The sequence below is a fragment of the Alosa sapidissima genome, chromosome 1 (assembly GCF_018492685.1).
Source record: "Alosa sapidissima isolate fAloSap1 chromosome 1, fAloSap1.pri, whole genome shotgun sequence".
NCBI classification, from domain to species: Eukaryota; Metazoa; Chordata; class Actinopteri; order Clupeiformes; family Clupeidae; genus Alosa; species Alosa sapidissima.
In genome coordinates this window covers 3402976-3426026 of record NC_055957.1, presented here as the reverse complement: position 1 = coordinate 3426026, position 23051 = coordinate 3402976, and the positions used below count along the sequence as shown (strand labels likewise).

The window sequence follows — 23051 nt, the reverse complement described above, 5'->3', positions numbered from 1 at the left end:
AGGCTGCCGCTTTTTGGATAAGCTTTCAGTAGCTATTTAAGTGCATCACATTTTAATACTCTCAAGACTTCCTAGCCCCTATACAATTCTTTATTGTAAAATAAGTGGGTCATTACGCATTCCGTCCAATAGTAGGCACGTTATCCTCTGTCCCATATGAATTACGTGAAGTCAGCTTTTGGAATACGACCTCAGCATGTAATCATCACTAATAAGACATTTCATAACAGTCATTGTCAATGAAATATAAACGTAAGAGAACACACGTTATGTTATTAACATTTAGTAATCGCCATAGATTGCACCACACACAATCAGTATAATGAAGTTGAATTATTCATCATGACCAAGAATACTTAATTTCCACAGACATTTTTAAAAAGTAGAATAGGCCACATTATCAAAAGTTGTTCAGTGACTGGTCTGACTGACATTTGGTTTGAAACATTCTTTACAGACTTTGCTGCGTTGTGAAAACGACAGAACGTGACATTTTAATGACATTGGCCAATGGTGCAAACATCAGTAGCCCATTGTGAATGACAAGGCCATTGTTGAAGAGAAGTATATCCTCTGAGTGACACAGTATTAGTGGCCTCCTCAAGCCTACCAGGAACAGGCAGAGAAAGCGTTTGGGGCTGCCGCAATGGAACTGGGGTAAAATCTAGGTCTTGTCCCACTATTTGACAACCATGAGATAAGACTGCCTGCTAAATGTAGTCCATGAGGTAGAGGTTCATTTTATAATAAGGTGTTGTACATGAATATATCCCATTATTTAGTCCATGAGGTAGAGGTTCATTGTATAATAAGGTACATGAATATATCCCATTATTTATATGCAGATGTCATGAGTTTTTGAAGTGAACATATCAACAAACAATTGTCTATCATGAAATTACTTTATTTCAGCTCAGTGAAGATGAAGAACATCACAGACTCAACAAATTTGATTGGCATGTGCTGTTCCAAGCCTCATTTCTATGCCTACCACCACAACGGTATATTAGACCTATAGTCGACCTGGAATAAGGTATGGGTATTTATGTCAGCAGCTGTTACAGTCAGGTTTCATTACACCAGATCTATGTAGCCTAGCCTATCCTCCTGAGACTGAATCCATAGACCTATGTCCTCTGTAGTGGACATAAGTTCTAGATGCATACCCCTTTACCCATTTGAGCTATTCTATCAATTCCTGTGGTCTTTTAGAGAGGACATCCTGGGCTTTCTAATGATATATCATGTGATTGGCTGGGTTGCTGGGAACCTCCTCTTTCTTGTTCTCAAAAATGGTTGACATCAAAACAAGCACATTTTATGGAAGGAGGAGAGATAAGTCAAATAGTGTCTTCTTATTAAGCATTCATTATGATGGCAATATATGGTCTTGTTAATGAAAATGTCAGGAATCATATGATTCATTTTGAAAGAAGTTAAGTTATTTACATTTTGAAATAATAGTGACTTTATGAATGTCCATTATAATGGACACCAGGACCAAAATATTTAGATTTTTTGTGAAATTTAGGAGATCATTTGTATAGGATGAATGAGGGGTGGGGGGGGGGGCAGATTTGGAGCTCTCAGGTGATGAGTGAGTGAAACAGAGATGAGGACTATGAACCTGTGCCTCAAGAAGATAGCGAGGAAGAGTAAGACTAAAAAATGAATTATCGCAGATGAAAGAAAAACATGAAAATGAAATGAACAATCCAGAAAAAAGAAATACAACTGTCCAAAAAGGCAAATAAAGTAGTCTAGAAGGATAAATAACCTTTTCCCTTATATTTGGTTTAAGGCTGAAGCAATTAAGTTTACCCTTAATTTAATACCACTAAAAGCATAATTTGTCCATTTTTGTCTATTTTCATGGCTACCTTTTCATACTAAGACGGTCCTTTTGTCCACCACAGGGGACATGCTATAACATTTAAAATAAAAATAATTAAAAAAAAAAAAAAAAAAAATTATAAGATGTTTTTTTTTTTTTTTTAATCCTAAATAGAATGGAAATCACAACAAAAAAGAAATTATTGGACACTTTTTTTTCTTGGTTCCCAGTAGGTTAAGGCTATGTCTGCTTGTTTATTAGGTATTCAATAGCATCCCATACACTGACTTTGAAACTGAAATTGAATAACAGGCAATGTAGGCTATCAACTTTTATTGTTTACTTGAATGTTATGTTTGTCTGTGGACTTAATTGGTAAAATATGTCTTGTCTTCACCGTGGGATAGTGAGAAACGTAATTTCGATCTATTTGTATGTCTTGGCATGTGAAGAAATTGACAATAAAGCAGACTTTGACTTTGATCAACAGACCTCTTGGCTGAACCTGTGTTCAACAGGTTATTAAAGTAGCCGAGCTTAACAGTTTTTCTCGTTGGTTGGCAAGATAATGTTTCAGCATTTTAATAGGATAATCTGATAATGAAATGTCTGTTGGATAGACATTGAACATCGTCAAATCCATTCCCGCCTAAAAGGAGCTGGCCAGTGCTGAAAGGAATTGTGGACAATACACGGTCCGTGTAACGCTTTGCAGTGCTTTGTTCTATTTGTTCCATCCATCTGGTCCAAATAAAAAATGTGTTCGATAATCCAATTTTCAATTTGTTTTAACTGGTCAGCAAATAGATAATTGCTGCTATTTTCTAAATGTGTCATTAGTCACGCAAGATAAAGAAAACAGAAACTGGATTGGAAACAAAAGTAAAATTCAGTTAATATTGGATTTTGGCCCCTTTTTTTACTGTTTTTGTTGGGCTGAACCATGCGTAGGGGTGGGTGACCTGATAGATATTGGCGCGCGATGTTGGTGATCACATTTTATCAGCGGATGTAGAGCATAGACTGTAAAAAATAGATGTAGGGATGGAGGGCTATCAAACACAGTTCCGCTTGCATCAAGGTGCCAAGCGATTGATAATGTCAGCTCGAGATCAGAACTTCAGATGCAGAGGGAGACATTGCTGCGTCCTGACACTTATGAGTAGGCCTACGTGAGCCCCAGTAGCCTACAGGCCAATGTAGGCTATTTGCTGTTGAAATTAATAAATGGATAAACGGATAAATTAGACTCACCGTTGTGTCTTCGTTTAGCCTAATGAAACCTAGTCTAGCGTAAAGCGTTAAATAAGCAAAAATACCATGTCAAACAGTGCTCGGGGTAGCCTGTATAGCCCGGTATAGCCAAGACTGACGTCGATGGAATTATTTGCTATGGCATGGCCATGGTATTCAAATATAGGCTACTGTAGATATGTTCAACATAGGCTGAAAGTTATGTTTAACGTGCCTTCTCCCAAAAAGTTTGTCATTAATCTCTAAAGTAATGAGTCAAAATCACAAACAACTTCAGGCGGCGCTCCCTTCCACCATCTAGCCTGGCCCAGCTAGATGGTGTTCGTGGTTCAGTCCAACCACAAGGGCAAAAAAGGAAAATTAGAAAATTGACGCATCATTTCAATTTTTAACTTCTGAACAGAAAACCGTAACTGTGCTCAATTGAAAATCAAAATAAGCAACAATAACCCATTTACTGTGCCGTCCTAAAGAATGGATAACGGATTTTTAAGCCTATTTTTATATTTTTTCATGTGAATTCTGCAAATAGAACATAGCACTGCAAAGCGTTACACGGACCATACACAACGTGCTATGTCATAGAACTTAACGTGTCTTTATAACAAAACACTAGAGATACGAAATCTAGCTCTTTTGTACACTAACATAGCCTAGGCTACATCTAACATATCAGAAAACTGCGAGTTGCTCAGAAGGGCACAGGTGAGATACTTGCCCACAGTGGTTCTTTAGCCTCATAAGTCTTTCTCTTAGATAGCTGATTCTCAATTTCAAACACCTTAATAAGGTGTTTGAAAAACTTTTATACATTTGATAAACTTTTCCATTTCCTCTTTCTAATTGTAAAAATAACATGTTGAATAACAACCAAACAACATATATTTTGTTGAAATTGGATCTCTATTGGACCAATTTTGAAAAGGCTAGGCCAGAGACAAGGATCGAGTGGCTTCTGATGTCAGTCGGCTTAGGCTACTGCAAGACAGCCTATGGTCGCCACCCTGTGGTAGCTTTGAAATGTATTCTCAGACATTCTCGGGTATTCTCAAACACGGAGAAACAGAGGAAGGTTAAGATGCTTTCATTGATTTGTCAGTAAATATCCGATTAGTATGTTTTTTTGGGATTTTTTTAGTGATGTAACAGACAGTTAGGTTAAATAATAATATGGGGATGGGTTACTTTGTGACAAATGTGTAGGCCTACTCTTTATGCCATGGACTGGTGTTGTCACGTATAACACGTCTCGGGTGAGGCAATAGGAAGTAAGAGAAGGCATTGCCAATCGAGTTTATCGGTCATTGGATGAATCATATCAGAATGAGAACGTGTGGCGATTTCAGTGGAAGTATCGGCAGTTTAAAACTTCAGCAATTTCCTGACATCCATCTGTTGTTTGGAGTAGGCTACTGGAGACGGCAAGCATTTATGTCGAGGGATTACAATATTATAACACATCAGCAGGACTAGTGTTGCTACGGTATGGCTGGTGGGACAAGAACAGCGAAACTGTCACTTTGTCTGATCGTTTTGGTAACGGGCTTTGACAGAGCCCTCTCAAGTTCTGCCGCTCAAAGATGTTTTTGCCAAGTAAGTATTAAACAGACATTTCAATTAAAAGTATTGGCTGAAGTGGACTGAACTTTGTTCAACACTCAAGACAGGATACGGTGTTGTAAACACAATATTTTGTGTTAAGGTGACAGGAAGCTTGGAAGACTGTGCCTGTGACGTTGAAACAATAGACTCTTTCAACAACAAGCAGTTATTTCCAAAACTTCAAAAGCTCATCGCAACAGATTATTTCAGATTTTACAAGGTGAGCTGTTTCGTTTAGTTGGCACATAGGCCTATGTCAGCTTTTTGTATGTCTTGGCATGTGACCCACCTGACATAATAATAACACTCTGTCAACCAGGTGAATCTTAACAAGCCATGTCCATTTTGGACAGACAACAGCCACTGCGGCCTCAGAGACTGTGCGGTGAAACCATGCACACCGGTTAGAATGCACTAAATTTCCCCAATTTAAGTATACTTGATAATACTTATGAACTGCATGCCATGACACTAATGATCTCGTACTGTTTTCACAGAATGAGGTGCCTGACGGCATTAGGGCAAGCAGCAGTAAGGTATAGTACAGTGCCTCCCACACTGGTTATGTGACTAAAAGCGAAACACTATGGTAACTTTACTGGCTCTTTTTGGGTTAATGTCTCTGTTGTCTAGCCTATTCAGGATCCGTTAGAAGCCAGTGAGGATTCGGAGGAGTGTGAGAAAGCAGAGCAACTGGGGGCTGTCAACAGCTCTCTCAGGTAAGACTGCTTTAGGGGATGTGTTAGTGTTTCTAAACGACGGGTGGAGCTGGCTGAGTAATTGCTATGCACCAAAGTAAGGAACCAAGGAAACTAAAGTTAGGATGAAAAATATCACAATTTCTGCAGTTTGTTCACTATATGCTGAACTTATATGTATTTAATCATTTAAAGATCCAAAGCAAAGCAGTACATATTTATTGGACAACATTCATTCTGATTTACTAAATGACTAAATGTTGTAAATGTTAAGTATCAAAGTTAGTATGTATTATAATGTAAGTGTTACAATAACAGATGAAAATCTCTTGTTCCTCTGCAGTGAGGACAGACAGAAGGCCCTGCAAGACTGGAACAGATATGATGACGAGGAGGACCGTTTCTGCATGGTCGATGGTAACAGTAACGTTTCTGCATGGTCGATGGTAACAGTAACGTTTCTGCATGGTCGATGGTACCCCTGGCCTTTTCTTACAGTGGACATAAGAAATATCAGACTTTTGTAACAGTAACGTTGCTGTGTGGCTGATGGTACTCCTGGCCTTTTCTTACAGTGGACATAAGAAATATCAGACTTTTGTAACAGTAATGATTGCAGTCTATACTTGCATGTGTCAGAGTATTTTCCCAGACTGCTGCCAACAGTGGAGTCATTATGGCTCCATGACGTCCTGATACTGGCCAGATCTGAGACAGATTTACAGAATTACAACAAAAAACAACAACATACAAACAATATACAACAACAACATTAACAACACATTGCATTTATATACCTCTTTTATCAAGGCACCCAAAGGGCTTTACAGTGAAGGGGGAACCTCACTAATCACCATCGATGTGTAGCACCCACCTACTGCAGGTGACTCAGAGCAGCCATTATGCGCCAGTACACTCACCACACACCAGGTTTGAGGTGGAGAGTGGGGGAATGAGCAATTCTAGTCAGAATATGAGTCTGACTCTGCTACACTGGGATGTGATCACTCTAGTCAGAATATGAGTCTGACACTGCTACACTGGGATGTGATCACTCTAGTCAGAATATGAGTCTGACTCTGCTACACTGGGATGTGATCACTCTAGTCAGAATATGAGTCTGACTCTGCTCCATTGGGATGTGATCACTCTAGTCAGAATATGAGTCTGACTCTGCTACATTGGGATGTGATCACTCTAGTCAGAATATGAGTCTGATACCTCTCCATTGGGATGTGATCACTCTAGTCAGAATATGAGTCTGACTCTGCTACACTGGGATGTGATCACTCTAGTCAGAATATGAGTCTGATACCTCTCCATTGGGATGTGATCACTCTAGTCAGAATATGAGTCTGACTCTGCTACACTGGGATGTGATCACTCTCGTCAGAATATGAGTCTGACTCTGCTACATTGGGATGTGATCACTCTAGTCAGAATATGAGTCTGACTCTGCTACATTGGGATGTGATCACTCTAGTCAGAATATGAGTCTGACACTGCTACACTGGGATGTGATCACTCTAGTCAGAATATGAGTCTGACACTGCTACACTGGGATGTGATCACTCTAGTCAGAATATGAGTCTGATACCTCTCCATTGGGATGTGATCACTCTAGTCAGAATATGAGTCTGATACCTCTCCATTGGGATGTGATCACTCTAGTCAGAATATGAGTCTGACTCTGCTCCATTGGGATGTGATCACTCTAGTCAGAATATGAGTCTGATACCTCTCCATTGGGATGTGATCACTCTAGTCAGAATATGAGTCTGACTCTGCTCCATTGGGATGTGATTATGGGGCGTGTTTCAGCCGATACTGGGGTTGTTCTTCTCCTCAAATGCCTTAACATTGTTTTCTGGTTATTGTGCTGTCAATATCTTGTACAACAGATGTGATAGTGAAATCTAAATGGCTACATTTTAGCAACAGGGAAGAATGAAACACTTTAATTAAATGTCACTCACAAAGCCATCGTATATAAACATCGTAAGTTTATATTTTGTCACTAGCGACCTACATCTGTCCTCTGTCAAACACAGTTGCATTTTCAGCCCGTTCAGGAGTTGTGGTCCGAACCATGACTCCGAACATCTCTGGTTCGGGCATAGTTGCTCCCCAACAGAACAAGTCCAGACTGAACTTCCCGACCTCAAATGTTGTGGGGAGGGCTAAGTTTGGCTGGCATCCAGGCTAAGGGAATGAATGAATGAGCAAAAGACACTGGAGGATGAATAGGGGTTCAATCCGAGACAGATGTGTACCAGGGTCTGCAGCAGTTTGTCACCTTAAGGTTGATTTGTTTTGTGTGTGTGTGTGTTTGTGTGCTTATAGATGAGGAATCTCCTGATATCGAGTATGTGGATCTTCTGTTTTGTGTGTGTGTGTGTTTGTGTGCTTATAGATGAGGAATCTCCTGATATCGAGTATGTGGATCTTCTGTTTTGTGTGTGTGTGTGTTTGTGTGCTTATAGATGAGGAATCTCCTGATATCGAGTATGTGGATCTTCTGTTTTGTGTGTGTGTGTGTTTGTGTGCTTATAGATGAGGAATCTCCTGATATCGAGTATGTGGATCTTCTGTTGTGTGTGTGTGTGTGTGTGTGTGTGCTTATAGATGAGGAGTCTCCTGATATCGAGTATGTGGACCTTCTGCTCAACCCAGAGCGCTTTACTGGGTACAAAGGCCCTGAAGCCTGGCAAATCTGGAACAGCATTTATGAAGAAAACTGTTTCAAGTAAGATCTTTTAGCGTTATCTGAATGTAACATATACATCTTGATGAATTTGTACTTGATCGTATTCATAATGTTGTTTTCCTTCAGGCCATACACTGTGAGCAGACCCCTAAACCCTCTGGTGACATACAGTGGTAAGTTGAAATTAATTTGTTGTTAGATTTGTTGTAAGAAACTCATTTCTTAGACGCCAATTTAAATTCTAAGATGTCTGCAAGCTTGACATATTCTAATTGTTATTGATACAGTGGTATTATGTTATAGACTGCACTTGCTTGAATACAATAGTTAATATCTATGTTGTGCCATTAATACATTAATTCATTGGTGTTATTATATATGGTAGTACTGTATATACTCGCTATACAATTAAGCAGAAACGTATGTAATCTGTTGAAGTGATAGATTGTGCACTGTTGAAATACTGTATCTCTAAATGATTTTGTAATGTGTCTACTTTTCCCCTCTTTTCTACAGGGGAAAATGAAGGTAGGCATTATTTTAGCATTCACTTAGAGTGGGGTTCTTTCAGTACATGTTGAATAAAGGCACTCACAATATCCCTTTTCATTTCAGGAAGGGGTTTCTACAATTGGCTGGAGGGTGAGTTTGATGTCACTTCCTTTTAGACACCCGTGTCTTGTAGTGAGTGTCCCTGCAGTGGTGTGGAGATGTGGAGATAACATGCTATTCTACTCATAGGCCTGTGTGTGGAGATAACATGCTATTCTACTCGTAGGCCTGTGTGTGTGTGGAGATAACATGCTATTCTACTCGTAGGCCTGTGTGTGTGTGGAGATAACATGCTATTCTACTCGTAGGCCTGTGTGTGGAGATAACATGCTATTCTACTCGTAGGCCTGTGTGTGCAGATAACATGCTATTCTACTCGTAGGCCTGTGTGTGTGTGGAGATAACATGCTATTCTACTCGTAGGCCTGTGTGTGTGTGGAGATAACATGCTGTTCTACTCGTAGGCCTGTGTGTGGAGATAACGTGCTATTCTACTCGTAGGCCTGTGTGTGGAGATAACGTGCTATTCTACTCGTAGGCCTGTGTGTGGAGATAACGTGCTATTCTACTCGTAGGCCTGTGTGTGGAGATAACGTGCTATTCTACTCGTAGGCCTGTGTGTGGAGATAACGTGCTATTCTACTCGTAGGCCTGTGTGTGGAGATAACGTGCTATTCTACTCGTAGGCCTGTGTGTGGAGATAACGTGCTATTCTACTCGTAGGCCTGTGTGTGGAGATAACGTGCTATTCTACTCGTAGGCCTGTGTGTGTGTGGAGATAACATGCTGTTCTACTCGCAGGTCTGTGTGTGGAGAAGAGAGCTTTCTACCGCCTCGTCTCCGGCCTCCATTCCAGCATCAACATACACCTGAGCGCCAGGTACCTTCTGGAGGGTGAGTAGTAGTGGATTGATGGCTCCGCAGGGATCTAGGAATCATTTGGAATGACACACAGAACCATCCCACATATCATATGTAATATTAGGCCTACTCTATGCATATTATCCCACATATCATATGTAATATTAGGCCTACTCTATGCATATTATCCCACATATCATGATATGTAATATTAGGCCTATGCATATTATCCCACATATCATGATATGTAATATTAGGCCTACTCTATGCATATTATCCCACATATCATATGTAATATTAGGCCTATGCATATTATCCCACATATCATATGTAATATTAGGCCTATGCATATTATCCCACATATCATGATATGTAATATTAGGCCTATGCATATTATCCCACATATCATATGTAATATTAGGCCTATGCATATTATCCCACATATCATATGTAATATTAGGCCTATGCATATTATCCCACATATCATATGTAATATTAGGCCTATGCATATTATCCCACATATCATATGTAATATTAGGCCTATGCATATTATCCCACATATCATGATATGTAATATTAGGCCTACTCTATGCATATTATCCCACATATCATGATATGTAATATTAGGCCTACTCTATGCATATTATCCCACATATCATGATATGTAATATTAGGCCTATGCATATTATCCCACATATCATATGTAATATTAGGCCTACTCTATGCATATTATCCCACATATCATATGTAATATTAGGCCTACTCTATGCATATTATCCCACATATCATATGTAATATTAGGCCTATGCATATTATCCCACATATCATATGTAATATTAGGCCTACTCTATGCATATTATCCCACATATCATATGTAATATTAGGCCTACTCTATGCATATTATCCCACATATCATATGTAATATTAGGCCTATGCATATTATCCCACATATCATATGTAATATTAGGCCTACTCTATGCATATTATCCCACATATCATATGTAATATTAGGCCTATGCATATTATCCCACATATCATATGTAATATTAGGCCTACTCTATGCATATTATCCCACATATCATATGTAATATTAGGCCTATGCATATTATCCCACATATCATATGTAATATTAGGCCTACTCTATGCATATTATCCCACATATCATGATATGTAATATTAGGCCTACTCTATGCATATTATCCCACATATCATATGTAATATTAGGCCTATGCATATTATCCCACATATCATATGTAATATTAGGCCTATGCATATTATCCCACATATCATATGTAATATTAGGCCTATGCATATTATCCCACATATCATATGTAATATTAGGCCTATGCATATTATCCCACATATCATATGTAATATTAGGCCTACTCTATGCATATTATCCCACATATCATATGTAATATTAGGCCTATGCATATTATCCCACATATCATATGTAATATTAGGCCTATGCATATTATCCCACATATCATATGTAATATTAGGCCTATGCATATTATCCCACATATCATATGTAATATTAGGCCTACTCTATGCATATTATCCCACATATCATATGTAATATTAGGCCTATGCATATTATCCCACATATCATATGTAATATTAGGCCTATGCATATTATCCCACATATCATATGTAATATTAGGCCTATGCATATTATCCCACATATCATATGTAATATTAGGCCTACTCTATGCATATTATCCCACATATCATATGTAATATTAGGCCTATGCATATTATCCCACATATCATATGTAATATTAGGCCTATGCATATTATCCCACATATCATATGTAATATTAGGCCTACTCTATGCATATTATCCCACATATCATATGTAATATTAGGCCTATGCATATTATCCCACATATCATGATATGTAATATTAGGCCTATGCATATTATCCCACATATCATATGTAATATTAGGCCTACTCTATGCATATTATCCCACATATCATATGTAATATTAGGCCTACTCTATGCATATTATCCCACATATCATATGTAATATTAGGCCTATGCATATTATCCCACATATCATATGTAATATTAGGCCTACTCTATGCATATTATCCCACATATCATATGTAATATTAGGCCTATGCATATTATCCCACATATCATGATATGTAATATTAGGCCTATGCATATTATCCCACATATCATATGTAATATTAGGCCTATGCATATTATCCCACATATCATATGTAATATTAGGCCTACTCTATGCATATTATCCCACATATCATGATATGTAATATTAGGCCTATGCATATTATCCCACATATCATATGTAATATTAGGCCTATGCATATTATCCCACATATCATATGTAATATTAGGCCTATGCATATTATCCCACATATCATATGTAATATTAGGCCTATGCATATTATCCCACATATCATATGTAATATTAGGCCTACTCTATGCATATTATCCCACATATCATATGTAATATTAGGCCTATGCATATTATCCCACATATCATATGTAATATTAGGCCTACTCTATGCATATTATCCCACATATCATATGTAATATTAGGCCTATGCATATTATCCCACATATCATATGTAATATTAGGCCTATGCATATTATCCCACATATCATATGTAATATTAGGCCTATGCATATTATCCCACATATCATATGTAATATTAGGCCTATGCATATTATCCCACATATCATATGTAATATTAGGCCTATGCATATTATCCCACATATCATATGTAATATTAGGCCTACTCTATGCATATTATCCCACATATCATATGTAATATTAGGCCTATGCATATTATCCCACATATCATATGTAATATTAGGCCTACTCTATGCATATTATCCCACATATCATATGTAATATTAGGCCTATGCATATTATCCCACATATCATGATATGTAATATTAGGCCTATGCATATTATCCCACATATCATATGTAATATTAGGCCTATGCATATTATCCCACATATCATGATATGTAATATTAGGCCTACTCTATGCATATTATCCCACATATCATGATATGTAATATTAGGCCTACTCTATGCATATTATCCCACATATCATGATATGTAATATTAGGCCTATGCATATTATCCCACATATCATGATATGTAATATTAGGCCTACTCTATGCATATTATCCCACATATCATGATATGTAATATTAGGCCTACTCTATGCATATTATCCCACATATCATGATATGTAATATTAGGCCTATGCATATTATCCCACATATCATGATATGTAATATTAGGCCTACTCTATGCATATTATCCCACATATCATATGTAATATTAGGCCTACTCTATGCATATTATCCCACATATCATATGTAATATTAGGCCTACTCTATGCATATTATCCCACATATCATATGTAATATTAGGCCTACTCTATGCATATTATCCCACATATCATATGTAATATTAGGCCTATGCATATTATCCCACATATCATGATATGTAATATTAGGCCTACTCTATGCATATTATCCCACATATCATATGTAATATTAGGCCTATGCATATTATCCCACATATCATGATATGTAATATTAGGCCTACTCTATGCATATTATCCCACATATCATATGTAATATTAGGCCTATGCATATTATCCCACATATCATATGTAATATTAGGCCTACTCTATGCATATTATCCCACATATCATATGTAATATTAGGCCTATGCATATTATCCCACATATCATATGTAATATTAGGCCTACTCTATGCATATTATCCCACATATCATATGTAATATTAGGCCTATGCATATTATCCCACATATCATATGTAATATTAGGCCTACTCTATGCATATTATCCCACATATCATGATATGTAATATTAGGCCTACTCTATGCATATTATCCCACATATCATGATATGTAATATTAGGCCTACAAAGTCAAAGTCAAAGTCAAAGTCAGCTTTATTGTCAATTTCTTCACATGTTCCAGACATACAAAGAGATCGAAATTACGTTTCTCACTATCCCACGGTGAAGACAAGACATTTTACCAATTTAAGTCCACAGACAAACATAACATTCAAGTAAACAAAAAAAGTAAGTAAATAAGTAAATAAGAGGGCACATATAATAATGAAAAAATAAGAGCAGCAAAATTTGGTTGAAATTGTGCATGGACAGTCAATAAAATACTAGTGCAAAGTCAGGCCAATAACTTTGCACTACTCTATGCATATTATCCCACATATCATATGTAATATTAGGCCTACTCTATGCATATTATCCCACATATCATATGTAATATTAGGCCTACTCTATGCATATTATCCCACATATCATATGTAATATTAGGCCTATGCATATTATCCCACATATCATATGTAATATTAGGCCTATGCATATTATCCCACATATCATATGTAATATTAGGCCTACTCTATGCATATTATCCCACATATCATATGTAATATTAGGCCTATGCATATTATCCCACATATCATATGTAATATTAGGCCTATGCATATTATCCCACATATCATATGTAATATTAGGCCTACTCTATGCATATTATCCCACATATCATATGTAATATTAGGCCTATGCATATTATCCCACATATCATATGTAATATTAGGCCTATGCATATTATCCCACATATCATATGTAATAATAGGCCTACTCTATGCATATTATCCCACATATCATATGTAATATTAGGCCTATGCATATTATCCCACATATCATATGTAATATTAGGCCTACTCTATGCATATTATCCCACATATCATATGTAATATTAGGCCTATGCATATTATCCCACATATCATATGTAATATTAGGCCTATGCATATTATCCCACATATCATATGTAATATTAGGCCTATGCATATTATCCCACATATCATATGTAATATTAGGCCTACTCTATGCATATTATCCCACATATCATATGTAATATTAGGCCTACTCTATGCATATTATCCCACATATCATATGTAATATTAGGCCTATGCATATTATCCCACATATCATATGTAATATTAGGCCTATGCATATTATCCCACATATCATGATATGTAATATTAGGCCTACTCTATGCATATTATCCCACATATCATGATATGTAATATTAGGCCTATGCATATTATCCCACATATCATATGTAATATTAGGCCTATGCATATTATCCCACATATCATATGTAATATTAGGCCTATGCATATTATCCCACATATCATGATATGTAATATTAGGCCTACTCTATGCATATTATCCCACATATCATATGTAATATTAGGCCTACTCTATGCATATTATCCCACATATCATGATATGTAATATTAGGCCTATGCATATTATCCCACATATCATGATATGTAATATTAGGCCTATGCATATTATCCCACATATCATATGTAATATTAGGCCTATGCATATTATCCCACATATCATATGTAATATTAGGCCTACTCTATGCATATTATCCCACATATCATATGTAATATTAGGCCTATGCATATTATCCCACATATCATATGTAATATTAGGCCTATGCATATTATCCCACATATCATATGTAATATTAGGCCTATGCATATTATCCCACATATCATATGTAATATTAGGCCTACTCTATGCATATTATCCCACATATCATATGTAATATTAGGCCTACTCTATGCATATTATCCCACATATCATATGTAATATTAGGCCTATGCATATTATCCCACATATCATATGTAATATTAGGCCTATGCATATTATCCCACATATCATGATATGTAATATTAGGCCTACTCTATGCATATTATCCCACATATCATGATATGTAATATTAGGCCTATGCATATTATCCCACATATCATATGTAATATTAGGCCTATGCATATTATCCCACATATCATATGTAATATTAGGCCTATGCATATTATCCCACATATCATGATATGTAATATTAGGCCTACTCTATGCATATTATCCCACATATCATATGTAATATTAGGCCTACTCTATGCATATTATCCCACATATCATGATATGTAATATTAGGCCTATGCATATTATCCCACATATCATGATATGTAATATTAGGCCTATGCATATTATCCCACATATCATATGTAATATTAGGCCTATGCATATTATCCCACATATCATATGTAATATTAGGCCTATGCATATTATCCCACATATCATATGTAATATTAGGCCTATGCATATTATCCCACATATCATATGTAATATTAGGCCTATGCATATTATCCCACATATCATGATATGTAATATTAGGCCTATGCATATTATCCCACATATCATGATATGTAATATTAGGCCTACTCTATGCATATTATCCCACATATCATGATATGTAATATTAGGCCTATGCATATTATCCCACATATCATGATATGTAATATTAGGCCTACTCTATGCATATTATCCCACATATCATGATATGTAATATTAGGCCTATGCATATTATCCCACATATCATGATATGTAATATTAGGCCTATGCATATTATCCCACATATCATATGTAATATTAGGCCTATGCATATTATCCCACATATCATATGTAATATTAGGCCTATGCATATTATCCCACATATCATATGTAATATTAGGCCTATGCATATTATCCCACATATCATGATATGTAATATTAGGCCTATGCATATTATCCCACATATCATGATATGTAATATTAGGCCTACTCTATGCATATTATCCCACATATCATGATATGTAATATTAGGCCTACTCTATGCATATTATCCCACATATCATGATATGTAATATTAGGCCTATGCATATTATCCCACATATCATATGTAATATTAGGCCTATGCATATTATCCCACATATCATATGTAATATTAGGCCTATGCATATTATCCCACATATCATATGTAATATTAGGCCTATGCATATTATCCCACATATCATATGTAATATTAGGCCTACTCTATGCATATTATCCCACATATCATATGTAATATTAGGCCTATGCATATTATCCCACATATCATGATATGTAATATTAGGCCTATGCATATTATCCCACATATCATATGTAATATTAGGCCTACTCTATGCATATTATCCCACATATCATATGTAATATTAGGCCTACTCTATGCATATTATCCCACATATCATGATATGTAATATTAGGCCTACTCTATGCATATTATCCCACATATCATATGTAATATTAGGCCTATGCATATTATCCCACATATCATGATATGTAATATTAGGCCTACTCTATGCATATTATCCCACATATCATGATATGTAATATTAGGCCTACTCTATGCATATTATCCCACATATCATGATATGTAATATTAGGCCTATGCATATTATCCCACATATCATGATATGTAATATTAGGCCTATGCATATTATCCCACATATCATGATATGTAATATTAGGCCTATGCATATTATCCCACATATCATATGTAATATTAGGCCTATGCATATTATCCCACATATCATGATATGTAATATTAGGCCTATGCATATTATCCCACATATCATATGTAATATTAGGCCTACTCTATGCATATTATCCCACATATCATGATATGTAATATTAGGCCTATGCATATTATCCCACATATCATATGTAATATTAGGCCTACTCTATGCATATTATCCCACATATCATATGTAATATTAGGCCTACTCTATGCATATTATCCCACATATCATGATATGTAATATTAGGCCTACAAAGTCAAAGTCAAAGTCAAAGTCAGCTTTATTGTCAATTTCTTCACATGTTCCAGACATACAAAGAGATCGAAATTACGTTTCTCACTATCCCACGGTGAAGACAAGACATTTTACCAATTTAAGTCCACAGACAAACATAACATTCAAGTAAACAAAAAAAGTAAGTAAATAAGTAAATAAGAGGGCACATATAATAATGAAAAAATAAGAGCAGCAAAATTTGGTTGAAATTGTGCATGGACAGTCAATAAAATACTAGTGCAAAGTCAGGCCAATAACTTTGCACTACTCTATGCATATTATCCCACATATCATATGTAATATTAGGCCTACTCTATGCATATTATCCCACATATCATATGTAATATTAGGCCTACTCTATGCATATTATCCCACATATCATATGTAATATTAGGCCTATGCATATTATCCCACATATCATATGTAATATTAGGCCTATGCATATTATCCCACATATCATATGTAATATTAGGCCTATGCATATTATCCCACATATCATATGTAATATTAGGCCTATGCATATTATCCCACATATCATATGTAATATTAGGCCTACTCTATGCATATTATCCCACATATCATATGTAATATTAGGCCTATGCATATTATCCCACATATCATATGTAATATTAGGCCTACTCTATGCATATTATCCCACATATCATATGTAATATTAGGCCTATGCATATTATCCCACATATCATGATATGTAATATTAGGCCTATGCATATTATCCCACATATCATGATATGTAATATTAGGCCTACTCTATGCATATTATCCCACATATCATATGTAATATTAGGCCTATGCATATTATCCCACATATCATATGTAATATTAGGCCTATGCATATTATCCCACATATCATATGTAATATTAGGCCTACTCTATGCATATTATCCCACATATCATATGTAATATTAGGCCTATGCATATTATCCCACATATCATATGTAATATTAGGCCTACTCTATGCATATTATCCCACATATCATATGTAATATTAGGCCTATGCATATTATCCCACATATCATGATATGTAATATTAGGCCTACTCTATGCATATTATCCCACATATCATATGTAATATTAGGCCTATGCATATTATCCCACATATCATATGTAATATTAGGCCTATGCATATTATCCCACATATCATATGTAATATTAGGCCTATGCATATTATCCCACATATCATATGTAATATTAGGCCTACTCTATGCATATTATCCCACATATCATGATATGTAATATTAGGCCTACTCTATGCATATTATCCCACATATCATGATATGTAATATTAGGCCTATGCATATTATCCCACATATCATATGTAATATTAGGCCTATGCATATTATCCCACATATCATATGTAATATTAGGCCTATGCATATTATCCCACATATCATATGTAATATTAGGCCTATGCATATTATCCCACATATCATATGTAATATTAGGCCTATGCATATTATCCCACATATCATATGTAATATTAGGCCTACTCTATGCATATTATCCCACATATCATATGTAATATTAGGCCTATGCATATTATCCCACATATCATATGTAATATTAGGCCTATGCATATTATCCCACATATCATATGTAATATTAGGCCTATGCATATTATCCCACATATCATATGTAATATTAGGCCTATGCATATTATCCCACATATCATATGTAATATTAGGCCTACTCTATGCATATTATCCCACATATCATATGTAATATTAGGCCTATGCATATTATCCCACATATCATATGTAATATTAGGCCTATGCATATTATCCCACATATCATGATATGTAATATTAGGCCTACTCTATGCATATTATCCCACATATCATGATATGTAATATTAGGCCTATGCATATTATCCCACATATCATGATATGTAATATTAGGCCTATGCATATTATCCCACATATCATATGTAATATTAGGCCTATGCATATTATCCCACATATCATATGTAATATTAGGCCTACTCTATGCATATTATCCCACATATCATGATATGTAATATTAGGCCTATGCATATTATCCCACATATCATGATATGTAATATTAGGCCTACTCTATGCATATTATCCCACATATCATGATATGTAATATTAGGCCTATGCATATTATCCCACATATCATGATATGTAATATTAGGCCTACTCTATGCATATTATCCCACATATCATGATATGTAATATTAGACCTATGCATATTATCCCACATATCATGATATGTAATATTAGGCCTATGCATATTATCCCACATATCATATGTAATATTAGGCCTACTCTATGCATATTATCCCACATATCATATGTAATATTAGGCCTACTCTATGCATATTATCCCACATATCATATGTAATATTAGGCCTATGCATATTATCCCACATATCATATGTAATATTAGGCCTACTCTATGCATATTATCCCACATATCATGATATGTAATATTAGGCCTATGCATATTATCCCACATATCATGATATGTAATATTAGGCCTATGCATATTATCCCACATATCATGATATGTAATATTAGGCCTATGCATATTATCCCACATATCATATGTAATATTAGGCCTATGCATATTATCCCACATATCATATGTAATATTAGGCCTATGCATATTATCCCACATATCATGATATGTAATATTAGGCCTATGCATATTATCCCACATATCATATGTAATATTAGGCCTATGCATATTATCCCACATATCATGATATGTAATATTAGGCCTATGCATATTATCCCACATATCATATGTAATATTAGGCCTATGCATATTATCCCACATATCATATGTAATATTAGGCCTACTCTATGCATATTATCCCACATATCATATGTAATATTAGGCCTACTCTATGCATATTATCCCACATATCATATGTAATATTAGGCCTACTCTATGCATATTATCCCACATATCATGATATGTAATATTAGGCCTACTCTATGCATATTTAGCACTGTGTGCTCTGGTCTCTCTACTGTACTGTGCTCTGTCAGGAAAGGTTATTAAAAATCTGAAATAACAATTATACATATCCGGTACTTATCCTCTGACTTTATAAATCCATATAATACTGAAATATCCGTCCTATATTCACTTCATGTTGTTCTCCCTGGCAGACTCCTGGTCTGGACCTAAGTGGGGTCATAACATTTCAGAGTTCCAGCAGCGCTTTGACGAGAAGTTGACCAAAGGGGAGGGGCCCAAGCGACTCCGCAATCTCTACTTCCTGTACCTGATTGAGCTGCGCGCCCTGGCCAAAGTCCTTCCCTTCTTCCAGCTGCCCTCTGTACAGCTGTATACGGGCCAACCGGAGCAGGACCAGCAGAACAAAGAGCTGCTGCTGGAGCTCCTCCAAGTGGCCAAGTAGGTGAACTGCAGACAGGCTGCAAATATTCTAACACCCTGACTGTAGAAATGGGCTGCAGATGGAGTTAAGAAGATTATTAAGACAATTATTTTGTTACATCCAGCTTTGCTAGTCCTGCCGTCAGAATGAACATGCATCATCAAGCTGTTTGTATACTCAGTTGTTGTTTGTTTTTAATGACAAACATGTGAACTCTTTTGCAGGTCTTTCCCTCTACATTTCGATGAAACCTCATTGTTTGCTGGAAACAAGAAAGAAGCGGCCAAGTTGAAAGTCAGTGCTTCTCTTTCACCATAATACCCCACAGACTAGTCAGGCTTTATTGTACTTTAGATGGTGTGGTGTCAGTCTTTCTGCTGCAGACCTGAGCTTATCTCACACAGCTATATCTTCTGGTCTTTTTCCCTTAGGAGGATTTCAAACTGACATTTAAAAACATCTCTAGAATAATGGATTGTGTGGGTTGTTTCAAGTGTAGGCTTTGGGGGAAACTGCAGGTAAGTGCTTCAGAGAAACACCCATTTGCTGATCCAGACAATATATTCGTAATGGATGTTATACAGTACATTCATATATGGAGACATATTCTAGTGTCTAAATCAATATTAATTAGTTCTATTAAGTATTTGTCTTGAACCCCAGTCAACAATACAACAATGAAATTATCAGAGTGCATAAGTGCTTCTTGTCTTGCTCCTCTACAGACTCAAGGCCTTGGAACAGCGCTGAAGATTCTGTTCTCGGAGCGACAGATCGCAAGCCTGCCCAGGCCACAGGGCGAACTGCTTCCATTCCAGCTCAGCAGGCAGGAGATCGTGGCTCTCTTTAATGCTTTCGGGAGGTCAGTAAAAGCACTCGGCTATCAGTGTCTGCCAAAAGTCTTTTTGTGGTTCTTTTGTTTTCTTCTTCACAATAGGCTTCGTCTCTTTCAGAATCTCAACCAGTGTAAGAGAGTTGGAGAATTTCCGGTCACTGCTGTCGAAACTCCATGACGAGATGTGATGAAAAGTCATTGGTACTAGTTCACCTGCCCAACCATTCTGCATAGGGTGGCTGGATCTGGTACAAAAGCTTATGGATTTAAGTCATGTTTATGTCTCTTGTATACTTCTCTGGAATGTAAGAAGGTGTGTTACTGCAATACACAAGATCTGTTTCTAAGCAGATGCTCCCATGATATGAGGTCCCTTCAAGCATCAGTCATTTTATCTGTACAGAGTGCTTAGGCCAAATTCAACTCAAAGCCACTCAAAAGACTGTAAAAAAACAACAACAAAAAACAACATGCTCTGGTCATTTCAACTGGCATTGACATAAACACACACTGAATTGCACACATACTGCATACTTATCTCAGGGTTACAGAGTGCACTTGTTGGAGGTAATTTGTTTTGTTGTAGCTGCACTTCATTTGAATGCCTACCTAGATTTCTTACTGTAATGAAGATTAAATTATTGGAGTTTAAAATTAATGCAGTTCCAGCAAACCTTGTAATTATGAATATTCTCTTATGCAGTTTTTGTACTTGAATTTGAAATGTTACTAATATAGGGATGAAATTGTTTGCATTAAAACAATTTCACAAAATATTCCTCTGCTACATTACTAATTAACTGTTATCTAACGTGTGTACATGCGTGCAGGCTTGCGGTCTAATTTACGTCAGAAGTCCCCTGTCTGAATCGTATTAAATTCAGAGCTCCAGATGTAATTTCCCCTGCGAGTTGGAGACAGCAGGTGACAGACATGTGCCATAGCACAGACTCCAGGTTCAGAAAGTTCTCTGTCTCTTGCTGTGTGTGTGTTCACTATACACACAGAGGCTTGCTAAGAGTTCTAAACCACAGTTAATTCAATAGAGCATGAGAGTTCAGCCAAGAAACAATAAACACGATTAGGACGTCAGAAACCACACGTCTGTGTTGTTGTTTGTGAGGATGTAAAATCGGAACGCTCTCAGATTTGGAGTCCTCATAACCCCAGTCACCCCGGCAACACCAGTGAGTCCTTGTAACCCCAGTCACCCCGGCAACACCAGTGAGTCCCTACAACCCCATCACCCCAGCAACACCAGTGAGTTCTCGTAACCCCATTATGTCTATGCGTAACCCGGCACCCCGGCCACCCAATGAGATTTCAATTGATGAAGAGCCTCAGAGACGTACTACTAGTCTGAATTGAAGAGTTAGTTATATCAGTTATATCTTTGCATTTTAGCCAGTCATGAAGTTCTCAGGTGAAATTGTGTACAAGATAAACCAAAACCTCACACATTGACTTATGGGTAACATAGTCTACCGCTGCAATGCCCAACTAGTTCAAGTCAGAATGTAGTTGACTAACTACATATCCGTAC

The 23051-nt window shown here is 36.3% G+C and overlaps 1 protein-coding gene across 4 annotated transcripts; it reads left to right on the top strand.

Annotated features, from left to right (window-relative positions):
- Positions 1–3687: 3687 nt before the first annotated feature.
- Positions 3688–22607, top strand: ero1a (endoplasmic reticulum oxidoreductase 1 alpha). 4 transcript variants are annotated; one of them, XM_042087209.1, is made up of 17 exons: positions 3688–3793; positions 4497–4681; positions 4791–4910; positions 5010–5093; positions 5188–5226; positions 5324–5409; positions 5732–5805; positions 8014–8134; positions 8222–8268; positions 8612–8623; positions 8711–8737; positions 9449–9541; positions 20444–20690; positions 20898–20967; positions 21105–21191; positions 21399–21535; positions 21627–22607. In XM_042087209.1, exons 2-17 carry the CDS (start codon positions 4574–4576, stop codon positions 21694–21696), a joined length of 1422 nt encoding a protein of 473 aa, XP_041943143.1. In that variant the 5' UTR covers positions 3688–3793; positions 4497–4573; the 3' UTR covers positions 21697–22607. The 4 variants fall into 4 exon arrangements, 3 of the variants coding, with proteins under 3 accessions (XP_041943143.1, XP_041943153.1, XP_041943131.1); XR_006030911.1 differs by lacking the exon at positions 3688–3793 and having other exon boundaries at positions 4197–4681; positions 21627–21821; positions 21921–22607; XM_042087219.1 differs by lacking the exon at positions 3688–3793 and having other exon boundaries at positions 4195–4681; positions 5333–5409.
- Positions 22608–23051: the final 444 nt, after the last annotated feature.